The following is a 24,316-nucleotide window of genomic DNA, read 5'->3' on the forward strand; positions in this document are numbered from 1 at the left end:
CCCCATTCCTCCCATTCCTCCCATTCCTCCCATTCCTCCCATTCCTCCCATTCCCCCATCTCCCCCATTCCTCCCATTCCCCCCTTTTAGATTGGTAACATACATTTTGTGCCGTTATGTACATACTAGAAGCATATGATTTGCTTTTTGCTTTTACAAGGGTCACAATTACTAGACTGTCTTAACTCTCAGTAGAGACTTTGGCCTTTTGAACAATGTTAAGACTGCAATGGACTATGGGAACTTTTGAAGTTGCTCTACTTGCATTTTGCATGGTGTTATGACCACAATCCTAGGGGTCCAAGGTGTGAAATTAGTGGTCTGAATGAGAATGTCCCTCACAGGCTCATACATATGAATACTTGGTCCCCAGTTAGTGGGAGCATTTGGGAAGGGTTAGGCCATTTGGCCTTGTTGGAGGAGCTGTTTCAGTGGTGGTGAGCATTTGATTCTCAGAGCGCTTCCTCTGCCTCCCACATTTGGATTATGATAATAATGTCCCAGCTGTTCTTTGCCCCACTTTCATGGATTCTCACCTTCTGAAACCATAAGCCAAATAAATGCCTTCAATTATAAGTTGCCTTGGTCATGCTGTTTTATCACAGTGATAGAAAAGTAACTAAAACAAGAAGGTAAAGCAAGAAAACTGGAAGTCAGGAAAAACGGAAATACTCTACTTTAGAGAAATGTGGGAGTGAGGAAGGTGTGGTGGATAATCTACAAGTTCTAGGCATTTTAAATGATGGCAGATCCAATTTGAAGTAATTCATTCAATTTTCCAAGACTATGTCTCAAGAAGTTTAGTGAATTGTCCCTGTATGTAGGGCTCAGTATCACTCTCAGTAGGTTGTGACAACATATTTTTAAGTGTCTAAAGTATTTCTAAATAGTTGCTTTTAGTGTCATGAGTTCTCCACTGGGGTTGAGTAACCTCATCAAAATGTTTAAAATAAGGATAATTTAAATTTTCGATCCTTTTTTTTTTTTCAATCTAGAAAAGTTGTGTATACATAATGAGATGACTTGAGACAAGACCCAAGTCTAATCAGGAAATTCATGTGTTTTTATATACATACTATACACATAATCACGAAGGTAGTAGAGTAGTTTAAGTGTGCCTATGTATTGATTGCGATTTGTCACTTGTGACCTCATGTTGGCAGTCAGAAAGTTTCAAGTTTTACAGGTTTTTCACATTTCAGATTCTTAAGTTAGAGGTATACCTGTATTCTGTCATATATTATATGACAAGTCCAGATCGATGAACTACAATAGCTGTGTGCTCCCCAGTTCAGCTCAGTGAGTTTGTTAAGTATACAGTAAGCAGAAGAGCAAACACTGAGCAGTAGATAGAGATAGGAAGCAGACAGCAAAATATCATCAAATCAGGAGCTCACAGCCTCCGACAGTGTCTTAGGCTTCTGTTGCTGTAAAGAGACATCATAACCACAGCAACTCTTATAAAGGAAAACATTTGACTGGGGCTGGATTACAGTTCAGAGGTTTAGTCCATTATCATCCTCATCCTGGTGGGAAGCATGGCAGTATGCAGGAAGATGTGGTGCTAGAGTTAGCTGAGAGTTCTACATGTGGATCCATAGGCAGCAGGAAAAGAGAGAGACACTGGGCCTGACTTGAGCTTCTGAAACCTCAAAGCTCACTCCCTACTGACACACTTTCTCCAACAAGACCACACCCACTCCAACAAGACCACACCCACTCCAACAAGACCACACCCACCCCAACAAGACCACACCCACTCCAAGAAGACCACACCTACTCTAACAAGACCACACCCACCCCAACAAGACCACACCCACTCCAACAAGACCACATCCACTCCAATAAGACCACACCTACTCCAACAAGACCACACCTACTCCAACAACACCACACCCACTCCAACAAGACCACACCTATTCCAACAAGGCCACATCCACTCCAACAAGACCACACCTACTCCAACAAGACCACACCTACTCCAACAAGACCACACCCACTCCAACAAGACCACACCTACTCCAACAAGACCACACCTACTCCAACAAGACCACACCTACTCCAACAAGGCCACACCCACTCCAACAAGACCACACCTACTCCAACAAGGCCACATCCACTCCAACAAGACCACACCTACTCCAAGAAGACCACACCTACTCCAACAAGACCACACCTACTCCAACAAGGCCACACCCACTCCAACAAGACCACACCTACTCCAACAAGACCACACCTACTCCAACAAGACCACACCTACTCCAACAAGGCCACACCCACTCCAACAAGACCACACCTACTCCAACAAGGCCACATCTACTCCAACAAGGTCACACCTTCTAGTAGTTTTCATTGAAACCACCACACAATAGAGACACTGAAGTAGTCCCAGTGTCTCCAAAGTGAGACTCCAAACAAGTCAAAATAATCAAATCAGGGTTTACAAACATCCAGCAGAAATCAACTGATAGTGAATATTCTTGGCCACTTCCAAGAATGTACAGCCTTTGTATAAGAGGTAAACCTGCTTCTTATATACAAGTTAACCACTCACTATTACAATCTGCATACTCTTTATTCATATTTCTAGACTAAATTAAATTAAATGTTGGTTTAAGGACATTGAAATGAATAGTAACCCCATCTCATAATTGTGCCCAAATCATCATGAGCCAATGAGGAGAAGAGCTCCATGGAGGTGTTTCTGGTTCACACAGGAGCCCTGTACGTACAGAACAAGGAGGAGCAGAGTTCATTTAACCTCAAAACAAAGAGCAATGGGCAGTTGTAGCTTCCCAGAGGAGGTAACACCCTTCTTTCAAGCACTCCCTTTAAGCAATCAGGACCACAGTTCTCTGCAGAGCATCTAGCAAGAGGGAGGAAACCTGTCCTTCCCAGCACTTTCCATAGCTTCCCAGTCATCCCAGAACCAGGATCACTTAGAACTAATGTCTCATCCTGTCCCTGTATTTCAGAACACACAGTGTGGATGGCATGTTATGTAGTAGGGACATCCTGGTGATTCTCTTGCTCTATTCTCGAATATCTGGCACCTTCCTTTTTAGGGATGGAAACAAAATGATTTACCAAGGTGATTCAGAATATTGTAGTCAAGTTACATGAGGAGGCTCCAGACTCGAAGGCTCTCTAGGAATTCTTCTGGACTAAACACCTGCTCCAGAACTCTCAGGGTCTCACTGGGACATCTCATGATTACACGGAAGGCATGTCTGTATCGAGTTCCCACAGTATACATCTGCCATGCAGACACAACGATGTAATTCTTCATACTACACCCCAGTTATTTACCAACCCAATTGTTTAGGTCTTGAGCTTGCTTTTATAACTTATGTAAGCCCAAGGAGTGTCTATGTAATAAAAAGAAAATTCTCCCCGCAATAGGTTCACATTACTTGAGTGTGTTAGAACCAGTACCCACTGTCCTCTGAGAGCTGGAGTCAGGTTTTTTTTTTTTTCCGGTTCTGATGTCACATTTGTTGATCAAAATGATCCATAGAAGGGACATTTTCATCTCAGAAATTGGCAAACATTCAAAATCGGGATATCCCACCATTTACTAGCTCCTGTCCCCTTAAAGAGTGTAGAAATCACAAGATATCTCTTAATATCAGTTTAAAAACTAGAACAGAAGCATGACCTACTGGATAAGAATGTTCACTTTTCTTAAACATGCATAGTTACATTATCTCAGAACGCATAAATAAAAGGGAGGCATTCGACTAACTAGCACAGAAATGGACCTCTAGGGGCTGCCCGGAGCAAAGCTACACTAAGATAATTCTTCTTTGCTTGTTTTCTAATTAAACTAATTGAATTCAGAGTGTCTGGGGGAAGCACTAGAGACATTTATCTTGAGGGGATGATGATCTCGAAGCTCAGCAATCCTCTTAGAGCACTAAGGAAGTAAATCCGAGGACGCCCTCCCGCCTGCCTGCCTGCGAGAGCAACAGCCCAGAGCAGGAAGCCTGTTCCACTCCCTGCTGTCCATCGATTCCCTACACTCAAATGAGCATGCTCAGACTCCATCCCCCCCACCCCCCCACCCCCCACCCCCGTCCAGTCTCCATTTTCAAATCAAGAGTCTAACACATTCTATCAGTTTATCATTCTATCTATTTTATCAGTTAAATTTGAAGAGTGAAGACAGACTCCCGTCACAGCCACACTCTGACACATGTCCGGCAAGGACATAAACATTCAAACATCAAGGCTGTCTTTTACTTTTTCCTTTTGTAAGTAAGGAACAACGCCAAGTATACCATCTCAACCCTGTGAAGCATATGATTCATTGGCACTAAGTACACTCACATCATGGTGCAACCACCTCCCACTTTCCACCTGTAGAGTTTCCCATCTTCCCCAATTCTGAGTCCATTAAATAATAATATCCCACTATCCTCTCATTGCCTAGCAATGGCCATCCTACCTTCTGCCTCTATAATTTCACTACTCTATGCACATCCTGCGAGAGGAATTATGCAACATTCGTCTTTTTATAATTGGTTTATTTCACCTAAATGTTTTAGATGCTTAGCTGTATGGTGGTACATATCAGAATCTACTTTTTTTCTAAAAGCAAAATAGTATTATTTCTCACTCTTTGTATATAACGCATCTTGCTTCTCTCTGCTCACTCACTGATGGACACTTGTGTTGCTTTCATCTTTGGGCTGTTGTGAGTAATGCTGCTGGGGGCGTCAGTTGCTATGAGTGCATTTATAAATCTCTGCTTTGGAGTATTTGACACTCCCCAGAAGGAGAATTAGTAGGTCACATAATGACCATTCAAGTTTCCGAGGAGCTACGACACTCTTTCCTTCAGCAATGGTACCATCTTACACTCCACATTGTTTTCTTCATTAAGAGTCATTCTAACAGGTGTGAAGTAGTGTCTTACTGTGGTTTTGTTATGCACTTTCCCATTGATCAGTAATTCTGAACACCTTTTACATCCCCGTTGGACATTTTCGTGTGTTCTTCATGTGTTTTTTTTTTTTTAAGATTTTTTTTCTGCTTACTGTGCAGATCTGTTAATACATTGAAGAATAATGGATATGCATGTGTTTTTTTTATATATGTTAAGTAATAATTCCTTACTTGACACAGGTTTTGCAAATGTTTTTTATGTTTCTATAAAAATGATCACTGGACTTTTGATTTGGATTGTATTATAATACAATGTATCATAAGAGACTACTATGAGAAATTATAGACCAACAATTGGATAGCCTAGAGGAAGTGGATAAATTCATAGAAATATACACTCTACCAAGACTGAATCATGAAGAATAAACTACCTGAACAGACTAATATTAAGACAAGAGATGGAACCAGTAATTTAAAACATGCTCCCAACAATGAAAAGCCCAGGACCAGGTGGCTTCCTGGGTGAATTCTGTCAATCAATTAAAGAACAACAAATGCCAATACATCTGAAACTCTTCCAAAGAAATGGAGTCAAACAAGAGGCAAGACTTCCAAGTCCCCCTTATAGGGCCAGCATTTATACCCTCATACCAGTCCCAATAAGGAAAGTGGAAGATATTTATCAAAGGTATTATATACTAATGTCCTTGAAAAATATATGGCTGAAAAAATCTTAAAATCCTGGCAACCCCTACATAGTGCTTTATACTACAAGTATCATCAGCATGGTCTAGTGGGATTTATCCCTGGACTGAAATGCTTTGACCTCATCAAGCCCAAAATGAGATTGACTACATCTGAAAGATAAACAAGTCTAAGATCCTCTTGATGCATGTAGAAGAGCTAGCTGACAAAATCCAAAATTCCATTATTCCTTTCCCTCCTCTAATTTAGTGTAGAAATATCTCTGTTTTTCTAGATTAAGTCAGTTTCCACAACCCTACTGTCAAGTCAAGGATCCTAATCACTCTGCCTTTGGTCCTATGGGGATGAGCCAGTTACAGTCTCCTCCCCCTGCCCTTGGCCTTAGTCATTGTTGATATCATGGACATCTTGATCACATTGTAGATGGAGTACTACGTGCCGCCTTTCCACTGCTGTTTTATCCCATTTTCACTCTCTCCTACAGCTCTAGCTTTAATATCTCTGTGAGCCAATTTGCCTCTTTTCTCCAACAGTGTCCTTTTGTCTTCTTCCCGTTACTATTCAATCCAATCTTTGCACCCAGCAATCAGGTAACTGCTCGAAAACCAAATCAAAGCTGCATGTGGTAGCATACACTAGTAATCCCAGCACCCAGGAGTCTGGGGCAGGAGGATCAGGATTTCAAGGTCAGTCTCAGATATAGGCTCTAGATCAGTCAGGTCAATATGGTAAGACCATGTTTCAAAATAAAACAAAACAACAACAACAAAAAAACCTAGTCAAACAAAAAAGACAGATGAATCTATTCCTTGAATAAGACCCGTCCAAACCATTATTCTGCCCTGCTCTAAAAAACCCTTCCCTTTCCCAGCTCTGGCACAACCTCCTTTGACTTTGTCCTCTTTCCCAGAAGAACCCGCCTTCTAATTTTTATATTTTCTTTATTGCCATTTTATTTTTCCTAGCATTAACCAGCCATCAAAACCTTGACCCTTATCACTTCCTTACTGTTTTGATTCCTGACTGTCCCTGGAATCTAAGCTATATGGAAGTAAAGAGCTCGTCAGCAGGATCCCAGCACTGGTGTTGCTGTGATGCAATTACAGGAATTCTGTTTCACACGAGGAAACTATTGAGCAATATATCTATTCCGCACAGCTACGAATGGCACAAATACATTCTCTACATTCTTGTACTCGGTTATCTGGGGTTCTCTAAGATATTATTTTCTCGTATGTTTGAAAATGTCAGATGTCCACAGGAATCATTTGATCACTTTCCAAGGGCATTTCAGTCCATTCCTGTCTTGTTAGCATTAGTGCTGTCTGGGGTTCCCTCACAGCCTTTGATGGGAGCCTTCATTAACCAACGAGACAGAGTTTCCTGGCACTACCACCTCGGTGTAAGACCACACCATTTCAGAAGTTGCCACTGTTTGTCCTCAGTGGCTCTGGCAGCTCTGTGGTAGCCTATTTGGATAGTTAAGTTGCTTGGTTTACTGTAGTTTTATAGACTTTTTTTTTTCTTTTTGGTCCATTTGCTTGTGCTCTCTCCTTTGACCCTTTAAGCCCCAGAAGTGCTGATCCTATATGTCCTGGTGAATCTAATTAGCCTCAGATGCTTTCAGTAGGGTCTCCAAGGCTGCCCAGAAGTGTCTTCATTCAAGTGGAGGGGCTCAGGACTGACTGAAGGCCCTGTGAGTCAAATGAATGATCTTTGATGAAACGAAACTTGGAAGTCTGGGAGGTTTCAGAAATGGCTTACAAAAGCAAGCAAACATCAGTTGGCATACACACTCCATCTTTCCATAGCTAAGATGATCACATAGCCTAAGAAAGATCCTGTGCAAATACCAGCTTCCAAGGCTAGTAATAGCACTTTAAAGTTAGGTAAAGAACAGAATCCGTGGATTTGTTACATTGTTCTATTTTGTTTTTTTCTTTTTCCTCTTTGTTTCTTTTCTTGTTTGTTTCTTTCTTTCTTTCTTTTTCTCTCTCCCTCTCATTGTTGTGTTTCTTTGTTTGTTTTTCAAGACAGGGTTTCTCTGTGTAGCCCTGGCTGCCCTGGACTTGATTTGTAGACCAGACTGGACTCCCACTTACAGAGATCTACCTGCCTCTGCCTCCCAAAGTGCTGGGATCGAAAGGGTGTGTCACCATGCCTAGCTGTGTGATTCTACATTTTTATAATACTTCTCACACATTAGGTTTGTAGCCTCTCCAAAGTACTATTTATCAGTTAAGAAAAACCTGCCAAGGGCTGGAGAGATGGCTCAGCGGGTAAGAGCACTGACTGCTCTTCCAAAGGTCCTGAATTCAAATCCCAGCAACCACATGGTGGCTCACAACCATCTGTAATGAAATCTGATGCCCTCTCTGGTGGGTGTCTGAAGTCAGCTACAATGTACTCATATAAATAAAAATAAATAAATAAAAATAAATAAATCTTTTAAAAAAAAAAGAAAAAGAAAAACCTGCCAACAATTCTATTTGTTCATAGGTACTCAAAACAGAAGTGAGGGCTTGGAGGACAGCTCAGCTGGTAAAGCACTTGTCATGCAAGCACAAGGATTAGAATTTAGTCCTTCCAGTTCACATCTTTTTAAAAAAGATATTCTGTATACATTTGTAATTCTGTCACCAGGGACTCTGGGGGCTTGCTCGGTAGGCAGTCTAGTCAGTTAGAGATGTTTGAGCCTGTGAATGACATTAACAGGACATTGAAATAGATGGAGTCCTGAGGAATGATACTCATACCTCTGGCTTCTACGTGCAAGCACACACATGTACCCATGAATACAGCTGGAAGAGCTGACAGCAGGAATTCACCCACATTCTTAGCACCCACAATAGTCAAAATTTACAGGGACATGAGTGTTCCCCAATGCAAAATGCCACATATGCATATGGTAGAACATTACTCAATCTTTAAAAGTGAGGTACAGCCGTTAGACCCCCGTGGTGAAAGGTGAGAACCTGCTCCTGCAAGCTCTCTTCAGGCCTTCTCATGCATGCCCATACACATACATACACAAGAAAGAAATACTAAGTCTATAAACATACAAAGGAGGAACTATCCCACACCATGGTCAAACCTGGAAGATGGCATGGTAAGGGAGACAAGTACCTGTTTCAAAACATAGCACTATTCCGCTTGATTGATCTACTGTAAGGAGTCAAGTTCACAGAAGCAAGCTGGACATGTGGCCTGAGCCTGTAAGCCTAGCACTGTTGCTGCTGCTGCTGCTGCTGCTGCTGCTGCTGCTGCTGCTGATGATGATGATGATGATGATGATGATGACGATGACGATGATGAAGAAGAAGAATATGATGATGAAGAGTCCTGTCTGTGCTACATATTGAGACTGTGACTCAAACAAATGCAAAATATTCATGAAAAATATAAATTAGAATCTATGGGGAGGTAGTTGTAAGAAATGTTGTTTTCTGGTTACAGAATTCCAACTGGAAAGATTAAAAAGTGCTGGGGATGGGTGGGGAGTGGTAACACCTAAGCAAATTTGTGAGTGCGCTTAGGGCCACTTACCCTGAAAATGGCATATGCTATGCTGTATATATCTTATCAAAATTAAAAATGATGAGGGATTTTTTTTTTTAAAGGAGGAAAAATTTAAAACTAACCGCAGACTTAAGGTGGGGGAGGACCTTCAGAGACTCTCAAGTGTCCTAGTGGTACCTACAAGAGCTGTGCTTTTGGTCTGGGGACAGACTCTCTTGCTGGAGGTTTTCCGGGGCTTCATGCTGTGGTTGTGTGGGATCATATCGTCTTTCTAACACCTGGGAGACCTTTACTCCTGGTTATGATGATTCTGTTTAGAGCTTGGACTGGCTGTGGAAGTGAACAAGGGGACTAGAAAAAAAGGACACAGAACATCCCAGAAGCCCCTGTGCTGTCTGGTGGAGCACTCTGAGTTTCCAGCACTTGCACTGGATCTGAGGGACTACACAAAACACACTTCTTGTTTTAAAAGCTCAAAGGGCGCTAGTCTTTTATTTGCTTGGTGGGGATAAAAAGACAAATTTACTCTCCAGGATGGCTGTGCTTAGGCAGTGAGTATATTTGTTTCATTTTAACACTTAAAAAAACATTTTTTATTGGCTGGTTGGTGGTGATGCATGCCTTTAATCCCAACACGTGGGAGGCAGAAGCAGGTGGATCTATGTGAGTTTGAGGCCAGCCTGGTCTACAGAGTGAGTTCCAGGACAGCCAGGCCTACACAGAGAAACTCTGTGTAGTGGGCTTGACTTAATGCTGCTTGTATTCTATGTTAATTTGGGGCCCCAAGACTGGCTATGCCAAGACAAGAGAGTCTGCACGTATGTACGACACTGAATGACCCCGCCCTCAGTTAGTTGTGATTGGTAAGTAAAGATGCCAACAGCTAGTAGCTGGGCAGAAGAGACGTTGGTGGGGTTGAGGGTTCGGGGACTTGGGTGGGAGAGAACCACGAGGAGGAAAGGAAGAGGAAGAAGCAGATGGAATAAAGGCAGGGCGTGCAGGAGAGAAGAAAGGAGAAGCCACCGTGGGTTAGCTGAGCATAAAAGTACGGCCCAAAGGGCTGCACAGTTGGAGCTAGGAGCAGCCCAGATGAAACATAGTAAGTAATAACTCGGGGTTATCGATAGGAAGATAGATTCTAACAGCACGGAGGGTGGGCAGCTGCCAAGCTATTGTGCTGCCTAAGGCTTGTTGTAAATATAAAGGCTGTGAGTGTGTCTGTCATCTGGGAACTCAATAATCAAAGGTGGGGTAGAAACCCTGGGCCAGAAGTTTTAATAATTTCTACTACAACTCTGTATCGAGAAAACAACAACAACAACAAAATGTTTTGACATTTATTATATTTTTCTTGTGTGTATGTGTGAGGGTGCACATACTGTTCAGTCTTTCCTTCCATGTAGGTTTGGAGTTCAGGGGTGTAGAACTCATATCATTAGGCTTACGGTCATCCAAGTTCCGAAATGGTAATCTGTCATTTTATATTGTGTGTTTGTGTAAAGTGGAGTATTAGACATTAGTGATTACAAAATTTTTTGAAACAGGTTTTGTTTCTTGGGACAGGGTCTCAGGTAGCCCAGGCTGGCCTCAGAATCACTCTGTAGCCGAGGCTGGCCTTCAATTCATAGTCACTCTGCCTCTACCTCCCATGTGTAGGGATTATAGACATGTGTCTCCACATTCATCCTAAAATCAGCTTATTGATCAACTCTAAAAAAAATGAACATTGAAAATGTGTCCTACAGTATCACATATTCAGCAAAGAACTAAAAGTTTTATGTACAAATAAATAAGCACACCCATCCTCTTAGAATATACATTTCCTTTTATTTTAATAAATGATAAATTTATATGTAAAATTGTTTCAGTTTTTTATGACTTGTTGTCAGTGAATATCCATATATAAACACCAGTGTGTGTAAAATTTTCTCAAGTTAAAGGGGTCACAAAAGAAAGTTTGAGAAGCTCTGACTTAATACACACATCCTCCCTGCCCCAACCCATATTCACAGGAGTTGGTGTTCACTGAGATAGTGTGATCTGGCATGATGGATTAGGGCAGCTGTTCTCAACCCGCAGATCACCTAAGACCATCAGAAAACACAGATATTTATACTATAATTCATAACAGTAGCAAAATTACAGTTATGAGTTAGCAAAGAAAATAATTTTGTGGCTCGAGCGTCACCCTCACATGAGGGACTATAGTTGCAGCACTGGGAAGGGTCAGAACCACTTTGTACTGATGTGTGGTTAGGGGTAGGCATCTGCTGTGCTGTAATGTGTGTGGTGGTATGATGGATTATATTATGGGGTGGTGTGGTGCTGTGGCATGTGGTGTGTTGTGGTGTGCCATGGTGTGGTGCGAGGTTGTGGTGTTATGGTATGGCATAGCGTAGTAGCATGGTGTGGTATTCCGGTATGGTATGGAGCTATGGGATGCTGCTGCGGTGTTGAGCTCTGTGGTGTGGTGCTGCAGTGGACATGTTGTGACTCAAGTAGGATCATGCTAGTCCTCCACAGGCCATGCAGCTCCATCGGGACAATCACCAAATGGTATCGTGATAATTTGGGCTACGGAGATTGAAGTGGGCCATATGGTAACTTCCTTGGTCACATTGGCTTCATAATTTATAAGAAAGCAAATCGTTGTGCCATCCTGCAGCTGCTTTGTTGAATCATTAGATGCAGCGTTCTATGTCACAAAATGTACAAGCCTCAGACTGATCCAGTCTGTCTCATTCAGCCCAGCCCATCCCTCCATGAACTGGAGCACAGAGATGGGCCTCAACTGAACGTGTCATTTAAAGCTACATCTTAACAGTTCTTTTTTTATTTCCTATAAAATGAACCACGACTCGTATACTAATTGTGAAAGGAGTTGAGTATGTTCTTAGAGTGTGTCTATGGTGCGGGGGGGTGCTGTGGTTGGCTCCAGGGCAGAGCAGTCTAAGCACAACACCAGCATCTTCCCGGAATGTCTGAGAGGAGCTAAACATTGCGAAGGATCGTCAGCTCTGGACTTTGCTGCTTGGTTTTATTAGCACTCTTTTATCACACGAAGCTGCACCTTGTACACTTCATCCAGGAGTCTGAGTATACACCCATGTTATTATCTTATTCCCCTCTAAATAGAGAATTTCTTCGTGGCAAAAGTGTTCTGTACCCTTATTCGTTCTACGAATAGATTCACTAAAGAGCTCCTTCGGTTTGTTTTGGTTGCTGTTGGCTAAACAGCTCCAAGTGTTTCAGGGGCAAATCTTTGATTCATTGTCTTTAAGAGAGCTGATGTTAGGAGAAAGACAGTGATGTCTACCCTGAGAACTAGCTCAGAATGTCAGTGCAGTGCCCTGGAAGGTGGGCTGAAGGGTGGATTTAGAGCAACACAAAAAGAGACGGAGGGAGGGGGCAGGGGAAAGCTAAAAGGACAAAGAATGACAGCTTAGTAAGGTTCAGTGATGTTTGTATACCACCTCCCCCACCCCACCCCCACCCCCGTGCTCCCTCCCTCCACTCTCAGAGCTCAGACAGAAGGAATGTCCTCCACTCACAAGTAGCAATACCTGTCCTAGTACTCCTCAACCTTAAACTTTGCTGCCTTCAAGGTCATTCTGCACCTGCTGATGCCACACGCCCCCCACACACACCACAGCCCCCAGTGCAGAGGGCCAGTGAAGTCGCTTTCTGCCTGTGCTTCTTTGATCATATCCCGAGCAGCACCACCGCTACTTGGCTGAATCACATCTGCAGCAGCTTGGGTAGGGAATGCCCCCTGCAAAGGATTGTGTGTTGGGAGCTTGCCCTCCAGCTGGTAGCCTCTATTGGTTCAGTGACAAATGGTATTGGGAAATTTTGGGCTGTCAACATGAAATGTCCATTTAGTGATTTTTTTTATTTTTTTATATATTTTTTATTTTTATTTATTTATTTTTTTGCAGCTCTGGAAGCCTTAGGAGGTAGGACCTAGCTTAAGAAAGTAGACCGCTGTGCTGTGCATTTCTGGTTCCTGATGCCACTCCATCCTCTACCCTTGCTGCTATCCTCTATCATGTCCTGCCCAATCTCATACAACCAAGCAACCATGGACCAGACCTGCTGAACCATGACCCCCGAATAAGTTTTTCTTCCATTTATGATGTGTATGCTAGATATTTGGCGCAGACACACAAAATGACTTGCACAGTGTCTGAGAGCCGACATTTAAGAAAAAGACCATGGATACCCAAGGGTGCTTATGATAGCTGACTGCTCCATCACCTGTAGTCTTGGTACCAGGCCAGCAGCCTTTCCTCTGGAGGTAACTGGTATCACACTGAGGGTTGGCCATCGTGAGACCCTGCTCGCTAAGGAAGGAAGTTGGAGAGTAAATGCTACGTGCTTTCGTTTGGCTCCTCCTGGCTGGCTTAAAGATCTTTAACCAGATGGCTCCACACCATAACTTATGGCTGATATTTCTTAAGTTACTTGTGGCTATAAGAAAGAGAAACACGTTCCGAGCTGTGAGGGCTGGTTAGTGCCGTGCCTGGGACATTGAGATAGACCGAATTGTTGTCTACATGCTGGTAGACAGCGTCATCATTGTGGCTTCCCTAAATAGATTTGCTAAGTTATAATGCGCGCTGGTCATCCCCACCCCCAGGAGCTCTGTCTTCCTGAAGACAGCCTGTCTCTGTCTGTCTCTCTCTCTCTCTCCACCTGGCCTGCCACCTCTCCCTCACATCACAGAACACTTCTGCTCTGCGGACTGCTTGATTTCTGTGAAGGTGGCTTGCGCCTTTTCTTTAATGGTATCCAAGTCCATGTTCTGGAGGTTCTGCAACTGCCCGAGGATAGAATCCTTCTCCTCTTCCTCGTCTTGGTCTTCATCTACCATCTTTCGGAGATCTTCCGGCAAATCCACGTCATCCCCAGCCAGTTGGATTTGTGTCTCGTCCATTTCACTCTATGTAGAAAAAAAAAAACATAAGGAAAAACCACATAGAGATATATCTCTGAAACTGACCGATGGGTTACGTAGCTGAATAAAATGTAGGCATGGCATGAAAGGAAAGGACTGTCAGGAACAAGCGGTGCAAGCAGCGTGCTTGGCTATTGGACAGTGGCCTTGACCCTGGAGACAGCGGCAGACACTGCGGCTTTGGGGTGGGAGGTCCCTCCATCTCTCTGTGCATCTTGCGCTGACCAGAGCCTTCTAGCTCAAATGTTTCCCAACTGTGTTCCCAGAAGCAGCAGCATTGACATCATCTGGGAGCCCATTACACATAGAAGTTCTGCCATCTTAGCTCAGATCTACTGGATCAGAAACCCTGGTAATGGAACCCTTAAATGAAGGTCCAGAAGCGATCTCTCTCTCTCTCTCTCTCTCTCTCTCTCTCTCTCTCTCTCTTCTCTCTGTCTCTCTTTCCTTTTCTCTCCTCTCCTTCCCCTCTCCCCTTCCCCATTTCCATCTCTGCCTGTCTCTCTGTCTATCTCTTCCTCTCTGTCTCCCCCCTTTCCTTCTCTCTCTCTCTCTCTCTCTCTCTCTCTCTCTCACACACACACACACACACACACACACACACACACATACACACACACCCTCTCCCTCTCCCCCTCTTATGTAGGTGTTTGAATGTATATCTTTGGATCATGTGCATGCATGCAGCAGCTGGGACTGGAGTTAAAGATGTTCTTGAGTCACCATGTGGCGGCCACAAGCACATGCATGCCTGGTGCCCATAGAAGTCAGAAGAGGACACTGGATGCCCTGGATCTGGAGTTATAGACTCCACCATGTGAGCTACCTACCATGTGGGTGCTGGGAACTGAGCACAAGTGTTTGCCAGAACAGCCAGTGCTCTCAGCCACAGAGCCATCTCTCCAGCCCTGGAGGCCCTCTCTTGATGTGCACAGAAGTTGAGTTCATCCCAGCTCCTTCCAGAGTAGCATTCTAAATTCTGCAGAGCCTGTCAGCTCCGTGCCATGACTTGTGGGACCCCACTCTAGGGGCTGGCATTTGAGTGGACAGTGACCACCTATGACTCTGTCCTTTCAGTGTGCACATTTTAGTGGCAACCCCTGCTTAACACTCGCTCCTTCCTTTCCTTCTGCAGCACTGGGTTCCCCTCAGGGACACAGAATCATGTCTAACCTGACTTCGGCCCCCAGTGCCTGGGGATTAGTGTGGCATGGAGCCCATGTGTGTTATAGGTGAGGGTCCTCATTGGCACTCTGTATGATGGGCTCCATTGCCACACTACATGGATGTAGCAGGATTTCCAAGTGTGCCTGGTTTCCTGCCTTCATGCTCTAGAGCTCTTAGTGATGGGAAAAAAAAGCTAAGGAATAATGGTCCCCTGGGAAAGGCTCATAGTAGCGGATGTCCCAGACTACAACTCTGAAACCACTTTCTATCTGGGAGCAACATATAGCAAAAGATAACTTTATTTCAGGAGCCCAGAAGGGAGTTCAAGAGTATTATAAAATGAGATGGTAGGCAAGGCTCATGTTAGCACCCACCCCTGAAGGTTTTAATCAGCCTTGTGTCTGCTACCAAAACTCATGAAATCGCTAATGGTCATTAGTTTGAATCAGGCCACCATGATTTGATGTGAGACATATTAGTATCTGTGGAGTTATTTAGTAAAGTCAATATCTAAGGGAGATGGGAATGTCCCTCACCTGGGGACCTAGCAGAACCGATCAGAGACTGGTTGTCCCAAAGTCTGGGAGCTATGTCAGGATAATTCGTGTACTATTCATTCTCCATCTCTAAATGGCCTCAGAGGGATGAGGTGGCTGAAGTCTTCCCCAAGCTCTGACAATCTCCGACCTCCATCGGGAGAGCCTCGGGGATGTGGGGCCGGACAACTTTTCCCTGGAGCCTCAGTTATCTAGTTCCAAGTAAAGTGACAGCAAGTCTGGCTGTAGAATGAGCTTAGGAGGCAGGGGCTTGATGCTTTGGGGGTGAGGAGATGGCCCTCATATGGGCGCTTTCCTTAGACCTCCAACTCAGCCTCTGCAGCCCAGGCAAGCCTGCACTTGGCAGGTGACTTAGCCCCTCCCAGTGCTTAACAGATTAATTAGTTCCTACTCAAAGCATTGTGAGAGTAATTAGTTAATCCCCAGGGGCTCCCAGGCAATCTTGCATTTCCATTTGTTTTTATTTACTTATCCTAATGGGCTGCTCTCCTGTACGATTATCCTCTGTGTATTTCTGATGGAGGAGTTGGGGGTAAAAAACTTCATCCAATTCTCTTTGAGTTCCTGTGAAACTGGGAACATTGCATCCCCCAGTCAAATGCAAATGATCAAAAAGACAATCCTGGGGGGTCCTGGCCTCCACTCCTCTGTGCTTGGGAGTAAAATCTCTGCACTCATCATCAAATAGAACCCTGGACAGAATGCCTCTGGTCAGAGTGACCCCCATGGGCCTAGAGGTCCAGGTATTAGAAGCCAGAGCGGAGGTCGGGGTGGGAGGTTAGTATGTGCACATGCCAGCCAGCTTGTGCTGTGAAACACCAGACCTAGTCTCATTATTATTTTATATCTTATATTATTATATTATGTTATATTATATCATATCTTATATTATTATATTATATCTTATTTATATCTTATAAGATATCTTATATCTTATTTTATACCTTATCTTATATTTTATATCTTATATTATGTTTTATACATATATATCTTATCTTATATTTTATTTTTATATTATTCAAGAGACAGGCTCGTCCAGCTCCAACTCCCTGGACCACTTTAGCACAAGGGAGCCAATCATTCTGGGTATGCCAGACACGGTCTTAATGGCTTCCTCCCTTATCTACCTTGTCCAGGGAAGATGGAATGTAGGGATCCCCCGGAGAATGTCGTCTTAGGTGATTCTACCTTCATGAAGCTGAGAGTGGCTAAGCACACACCTGTTTGATGTGAGGGACATCTGGTTGTGTTTGAGGTTTATTCATTTATGTTGGGTGTGTGATATTCCAAACAGCTGGATGGGCAGATGTTTCCTGACTTATGACATCATCGCCACCAGTAGTTACTTCTTGCTACTTGCCCCAGTTCTGGTTCTGAGGGAGGAGAACCTTGAAAAAGCTCCTCAGGCGTTTCAGGCACGTGGGTGTGGCTGCCTTTGCTGTTGCCCCCCCCCCCACCCCCCGCTGTCGGCACACCCAGAATGTAGAAGAGCCATGGGTTTGTCTTGTCCCACAAAGGCCCTCTGTTCTTAGTGTTGGCTGGAAGTGGTCTGAGTTTCTAGGAAGCAGATGTGCACCCCTGGCTCTTCCTTCCTCGTAGGAACCTCAGAAGCTGGGCGAGGTAACCTATTTAAGCTTCTCATTTTCAACGGAGGAAAAAAAACGAGATCCTATAAGGCAGATGCTTGCAAAAGTGTTGTTTCCTGTGTGTGTGATGACTTATGCCTAGAAGTCCAGCACTTAGAAGGCTGCTGAGACTACAGGATTTCCAACAGTCCAAGGCCACAACGAAGTACTCGGAAAGTACTAGACCAGTGACACAGGTCGCCCCTTATAGGGAATGCCACTTTGGTTATTGTTGTTAATCCAGCAGGATCTGCAGGATCAGGTCAGTTTATGATCCCACTATGCCGTACACAGGCTGTGTGATCTTGGGAAATTGCTCTGCCCCTCTGAGTCTGCACTCTGACAGGGCCGTTGAAAGCTTAAGAGAGAGAGGTGATGTGGCCAAGGAAACCCTGCCTCTTTGTGTCTCAAGTTGCCTTGTCTCTTGGGACATTCAGTCCTGCTGCTCTTGGGGGAAGGAGGCTGAAGAGGAGGAGCAATGGGAACCAGGACAGGCAAAGGCGGGGAGGAGGGGGGAGAAGGGAGGCAAGGGGAGGAGACTTCAGTTGAAGCAGCTGCTGGAGACAAGCTGGCTCTGTGTCTCAGGCCCTGCGGAAGCCCCAAGGACCTCTAATGCTAAAAGGACTGTGGAAGGAGCCTTGTGCCATCTTTAGAATTATGTAAATATTTTGAATGAAGTAAGTTCTAGATTAAATTCTAGTGGCATTTACAATATGACACATTTACAGACGGCTGTGTTGAGAGACTTTCATAATGAGCAGAGAGCCCTTCACGGGGCAGACAAACGCCAGGTGTACCTAAGTCTCCAGGCTCAGCAGGGGGACAGCATGCTCTCCAGTGACTGACCCAGATTGACAATTCTGCTAATAGGATTGGGGCACACTGTGGGACTCTTTTCTCTTATTAATTTGGCTTGACTTACATATACATTTTGAATCGGTTGGGGACAGGGCTCAGTTACTTTTTAGAAGGAATCTTGTGGCTTTATTTAAAACATCTCACTTTACTGGATTAGAAAATATATGACATTTTAATTAAATTTAAAGTAGCCTCTTTTTTTGTTGTTGTTGTTATACAACACTGTAATGTCCAATCCAGCTCTGTTCTTTGCATGAAAATGTATTTGAATATACTTCTTAAAACAGGTTCTTTCTGCTGTTTCTGGGGTGTTGTTTGGGGGGTACGGGGTATTATTCTTTTTGTTTTCCCTATAACAGTTATTCAGTCAGCAGTAATATTTTCTCTCTCTCTCTCTCTCTCTCTCTCTCTCTCTCTCTCTCTCTCTGTTTCTCGTGTGTGCTTGTGTGTGTGTGTTCATGTGTATGTATGTTATGTGTACGAATGTGTGTATGTGTCCTCAACTTCTATGTGTCCTGGTCCATGCTAGGCACTGTGACAAAGATGAAGTCAGTCTTGTTGAGAAGCATGAGGAAGCTGTGAATACTTGGGGTCCTGAGATGACATAAGGCAATGGTTCTCAACCTTCCTAGAACTGTGACCCTTTCATTCAGTTACTCATGACCCCCCCAACTGTAACATTATTTTCGTTGCTACTGCATAACCGTAATTTTGCTACCATTACGAGTCATAATGTAAACGTCTGTGTTTTCTGGTGGTCTTGGGTGACCCCCATGAGAGGGTCTTTCGGTCTCCAAAGGGGTCTGGACCCACAGGTTGAGAACCAGTGATATACACCAAAGAGGGGAACCTGGAAGAAGTGACCCAATCCAGCCTTCAGCTGGAGAGAGCCATGGAAAGTTTTAGGAGAGGCAACACAAAACCAGCAATCTCCTCTGAAGGAAAGGGAGTGTGGAAATTGCGGTGCAGCGACAGTGTGGGATGAAAGTCTAGGGAACATGGAGCAGCTTGCAGTGAAGCCAGGAAGACAGAAGCCACAAAGCCATGGCAGGACATGAAGGTCACAAAGCCGTGGCTGGGATTTCTTTTAAAAGCTGTACTTAGCCTTTGGGGGAAAAACTCAAACAGACATGGGAGGAAGAAGAACAGATCTACATTTTGGAAACCTCTGACCCCAGTCACAAGGCTCAGAGCTGCTGTCCGGACAGAGATGGACAGTGCTGCAGCTTGCATGGGGGACAAGCTGAGAGTATCCACAAGGCAAATAAAGGCGACTGAGTGATTGTGGCTAGGACAAACAGAAGAGGAGAGCTCGTTTTCCATGTGGCAGCCTGGTCGTGGGTGTCATGACAGTCACCAGTGCAGGCTGGGTAGGAGCAAGTTTGTGGAGTAAGGGGTAAGGCTTTTGGGGGTGAGCTTGCTCTCCCAGTGAAGTGACCGGGTAGTGACATTTACACATAAGCTGCAGCTGAGTATCACCAACATGTAGATGGCAGCAGAAAACAACAGCCAGACATAGCCACCCAGCAGGAACGTACAGACTTGAGTCTTCAGGGAGATGGCCAACAGAGCATGCTGGGGCATTCTAGAAAGTGGGGATTGATGGGGGAATGTATCCTATAAAGAAAACAAATAGAGCTGGCAGTAAACCAGAAGGAGAAGGCTAAACAGAGAAGGAACTGCATGGCTGAAGTGACCACTCGTGCAAGAAGGGGCTCAGATGGGAAGGGAAGTGTGTGGATAGACTGTTGACATTCTAAAACAGTGGTTCTCAACCCTTGGGGCTCGACCCCCACCAGGGTCGCGTATCACTCGCCCCACATATCAGATATTTGCATTACAATTCATAGCAGTAGCAAAATTACAGTTATGAAGTAGCAGTTTTATGGTGGGGGGGGCGGTTTCACCACAACAGGAGGACCTGTGCTTAAGGGCCGCGCTGCATTAGGAATGTTGAGAGCCACAAGGCTAAAGGAAGATGGAGCATGGAGGCAGGAACCAGGCCAGCCAAGGTAGATTCAGGTGAAAAGTGCCGCTTGCATGCTTCAGTTGGGATGGAGGCGATTTCCTCTTTGAGAGTCTGCGGAAGGGAAATTGAATGCACAGAGCAAAGGGGGCAGCTAACGAAAGAGCTGATCCCACCTCTCATGATTGTGGATGATGCTAGGTATCTTAAACACTCCAACGGGCTGTAACTGAAAACTGGAAGAACCCAACACAGGCTGGGTGTGTGATGTATATGTGCACATCCATCCCATAGATGTTTATAGACATATCCATCCCCTGGAGTGCTGTAGCATGCTTTCTGCATTCACTTGGCGACTTCTCTAACTATTGCAATTAACAGTGGCCATCCAAGAGCCTGTGTTCTGAATTGTTAGGAGTCACTTTTGTTTTTCCCAGCTTGTAAAAACTCTCTTGCCTAGGAAACACCAGGCAAGTAAATTTCTTTAGAAAGTACAGTTCTAATTCCTAAATGTGACACAGGATGTCCTCATTAAACCTGACAGCTCCCGGGAAGGCATTTTTCTCAAATCTGCTCCCTGTTTAGCTTTGGCCAAGGGAAAGGGTCTAAATTGACTCCTGTGGTTAGGTAACCACGGTGGCAGTGACCAAAGGGTATTGTGAATGAAAAGCCTAGCGTCCTTGTTAGTGAAAGGGTGTGTTGAACTTGTCCAGTTCCCTACAGACGGCTAACACTCTGACTGTCCGCCTTCTGCAGATGTCATCAGATAATGCAGAGCTGCTTACTCTACAGATGCTGTGTGGATGGAGTGGCGGTTAGGTGCTCACTAGAGTCCAGGTGAACCTCATTCTCTGCCCAGGGCCACCTGTTCAGTTCTAATGTCTAGCCTTGTGGAGGGGAACTGACAGTTTAGAGAGGGCATGAGGCAATCAGGGCACGGAAAGATCCTAAATGAAGAATAAGTGTACCTGCTGTCCCAAGTAGGCTTTGCAATCTTTTCCAAACCTCTCCATTTACGTGCTTTTCATGATTACGTATGCAGTCTATACCTATCGTGTATCCTTCCCCAGATGCAAAAAAAGTAAAAAGTAAAAAGTCCTCAGGTGCTGGTACCAGGGAACTGAAGCATGGTAGTCATCCCAGAACCTAGATCTATTCTAGGAAGAGAATTTTGCAATTATGGATGGGGAGAGTCCACGGTGGCATGCTGCTCAGATGGCCTTGCATGGGGAGCATGCTGTGACTAGGGTCCTAGGGGTGTTGCACATTCTCTATCTCAGAGCCAGTGACTGTGGGGCAAAGGGCAGGAACGGGACATCTTTTTCCAGTCCCGAGTCTTTGGCTACTACAAGTCTCCCATTCAGATTCTGACTGTGGTATTCTGAGAACATGCCAGAGGTTCTAATGGGAAGGACGGGCTCCGTCTGTGGCACAGTCCAAGGAAAGCTGAAGATTCGCCTACAATGTGGCAAACACATTGTAAAACACACAGAGCGGCCACAGGTTGGCTGGCAACAATACTGGAACAAAAAGCACAGCCTTTGGAACATCCCTACTTTATTTCTGCCATCTTCTCTTGCAGTTCGATATTCCAGTTCTGTCGGCTCATCTCCAATTAATGTCATCTCAGAACCATACCGTCCTAGCTGTTTAAAAACAGACTCCCTCTTAGTATTCCGCTTGAAGATTTAAAATTCACACCTTCACCCCCAACAGCAAAATGATGTGTGTTTCAAGGGTAGACTGTCATGCAGACATGTGTTTTACAAAGTCCTAATACTGTTACAGCCCACAGGTCAGGCTCTGGGACAGGGAGAGTCCTTCAGATGACTACCACCAGGGGGCACCTGGCATTGGGGATCATCCATGCAGGCAGCCTCCGGGGTGAGCTCTGTGGTCAAGTCTGCAGGCAACACCACCCAGAGCTGCTCTTCTTGGGGACCTTAGAACCTCTGTCCCACTGCTGATTTCCAGAGCTGCTTCTGACTCTTGGGGGGCCTTGTGACTATTGCTCCCTGAACCTCACCAAGTGATGGGGAAAGGGGACATGTAACTCTGAAGGTAGGTGAAGCACCCAAGGGTGCTGCTCAATGGCAAACACAAGGTACCATCCATTGAGGCTGGGGAAGTAAGTTGCATCTGGTGCTACACAGACTGGGTAGAATATGATCCATTTGATTCTTTTTTTTTTTCTTCCTAGTTTCTATTAAGTACTGTTTTCACAGAGAACCGTGCTGGATTCCAATTCCACAGACGTTACAGAAAGCAGGGAATCCTGTCACAAGCAGCAGGGTTTTCAGCGTTTCTCACACTACTGGGAAATTCTTAAAACACCATATAGAGTCAATCTTACAAAGTGCAACCGTAATTGAGAAACACCATAGGGAGGGAGGCTCCCAGCCGAAAGGCAACTGGCCAGAGAACTGTGCCTGTACAGTGTTTTTGAGTAAACTTCTCATCTGTGTACTTGGAGCTTAGGCATCCCGGGAGGTCCCTGCAAACCATCAGAGGTCAAGAAGGCAGAGGACCCTCTGGTGATCGTGGCAGCCTTGTCCCTAAGAGGCGGTCAGTAGGGCTGTGTGGGTCATCCATGTTTTAAGCCGGATAGAATTCAGACTTTGCACTCAGTTGTTTGGGAGCTGAGAGAGCAGACACCAATACCATAGGTCCAGAGGCTGTGTTCAAATGCTTTTGTATTTTGTTCTTGCTCGTGGTCAGGAAGCCTGAGCTGTATCCTGTCTCGTAGCTCACTAGGCACAGCCGGTCTTGGTTTTCCTGAACTTCCTTAACTCTCCTGAGCTGCAGGAGGTTTTCTTTGGGATGTATAATGAGGTGACAAACACTTTGTATCATTCCTGGTGGAGAGCTCTGGCTCCGAAGGACAGCTTGCCACAGAAACTGGGCTTGTTGGTTCTTTGAAGAGAATCTAGAGTCTCAAGTCCAGACTAGGCGGCTACACCCCAGAGGTCCCACCCCTGAGTCTGGAAATGAACGAGAACAATAAACTCACCATTAGAGAAGGGGATGAGCAAAGGCCAAGTGCTTTGGTCCAGGGGCCTGAGTTGTGGTACTGATGACGGACATGGATGTGATTGCCTTGAGTCTCCGAGACCCCTGATTGCTCCCATCAGGAAATAAGACAGTTTTGTGGGCGCCGATCACCACGCCTACACCCAGTGAGATCCTGCCACTTGCCAGGTGCTGTGCTAGCTCTTCTGCTTTATCTCCAACAAAGCTTCATCAGATGAAGTTGGCATCGTTGTTCTCTTTTTTATATATATATATATCAGAGAAACTGAGGCTCTCAGAAGTTGAGCCATGCTCCTGACAGAGCCAGACTTGAGACCTCTCTTTCCTTAGAGTCTCATTAAATGATGACAGAATGTTGTCAGACATGAAGCCTCCCAAAACCCAACTTGGTGAAAGATACATGATGGGTGGATGATGTGTGTGTGTCCTTGTTTGTGTCTCTGTGTGCGTATGTGTAGTGTGTGTGCGTGTGTGTGGTGTGGTATGTGTGTCCCTATGTATTTGTATGTGTGTGTATGTCTGTGTGTATATCTGTATGTGTATGTCTCAGTGTATGTGTTATGTGTAGGGGGGTGTGTTTGTGTGTGTGGTATCTGTGTGTGTGGTATCTGTGTGTGTGGTGTGGTGTGTGTGTCCCTGTGTATATGTCTGTGTGTGTGTCTCTGTGTGTGTATGTATGAATCTCTGGCTGTCTGTCTCTCTCCCTTCCTCGGTGGTATTTAAATTGTGCCCCATCTGCTCCATCCTAAGCAATATTTGTGCTGCTTTAATACAGCCCAGGGAAGGATTGCTGAAGTCTTCTATTCAGCATTGTATTTCAGACCAGGCTGCCTGCATAGGGCAGGTCACACTCAACTCAGAGAATGTCAGGAAATTCACTTGATGATGAGAGTGGAAGGGGAGGGTTTTGATGGTGGAAGGGGAGGAGTTTGAAGGTGGAAGGGGAGGGGGTTGAGACTGGAAAGGGAGGGGCTTGAGGGTGAAAGGGGAGGAGTTTGAAGGTGGAGGGAGAGGGACTTGAGGGTGGAAGGGGAGGAGTTTGAAG

General features: G+C 44.9%; 1 protein-coding gene across 1 annotated transcript in view; it reads right to left on the bottom strand.

Annotated features, from left to right (window-relative positions):
• Nucleotides 1-12,976: 12,976 nt before the first annotated feature.
• Nucleotides 12,977-24,316, bottom strand: part of Cplx4 (complexin 4) — a 15,883-nt gene continuing 4,543 nt past the window's right edge. Inside the window, exon 3 of the mRNA XM_031365915.1 lies at nt 12,977-14,053. Coding sequence (XP_031221775.1) covers nt 13,826-14,053 — 228 coding nt within the window. The 3' untranslated portion in view covers nt 12,977-13,825. The remainder of the gene's footprint in view (nt 14,054-24,316) is intronic.

Source organism: Mastomys coucha, unplaced genomic scaffold (genome assembly GCF_008632895.1).
Source record: "Mastomys coucha isolate ucsf_1 unplaced genomic scaffold, UCSF_Mcou_1 pScaffold13, whole genome shotgun sequence".
NCBI lineage: Eukaryota > Metazoa > Chordata > Mammalia > Rodentia > Muridae > Mastomys > Mastomys coucha.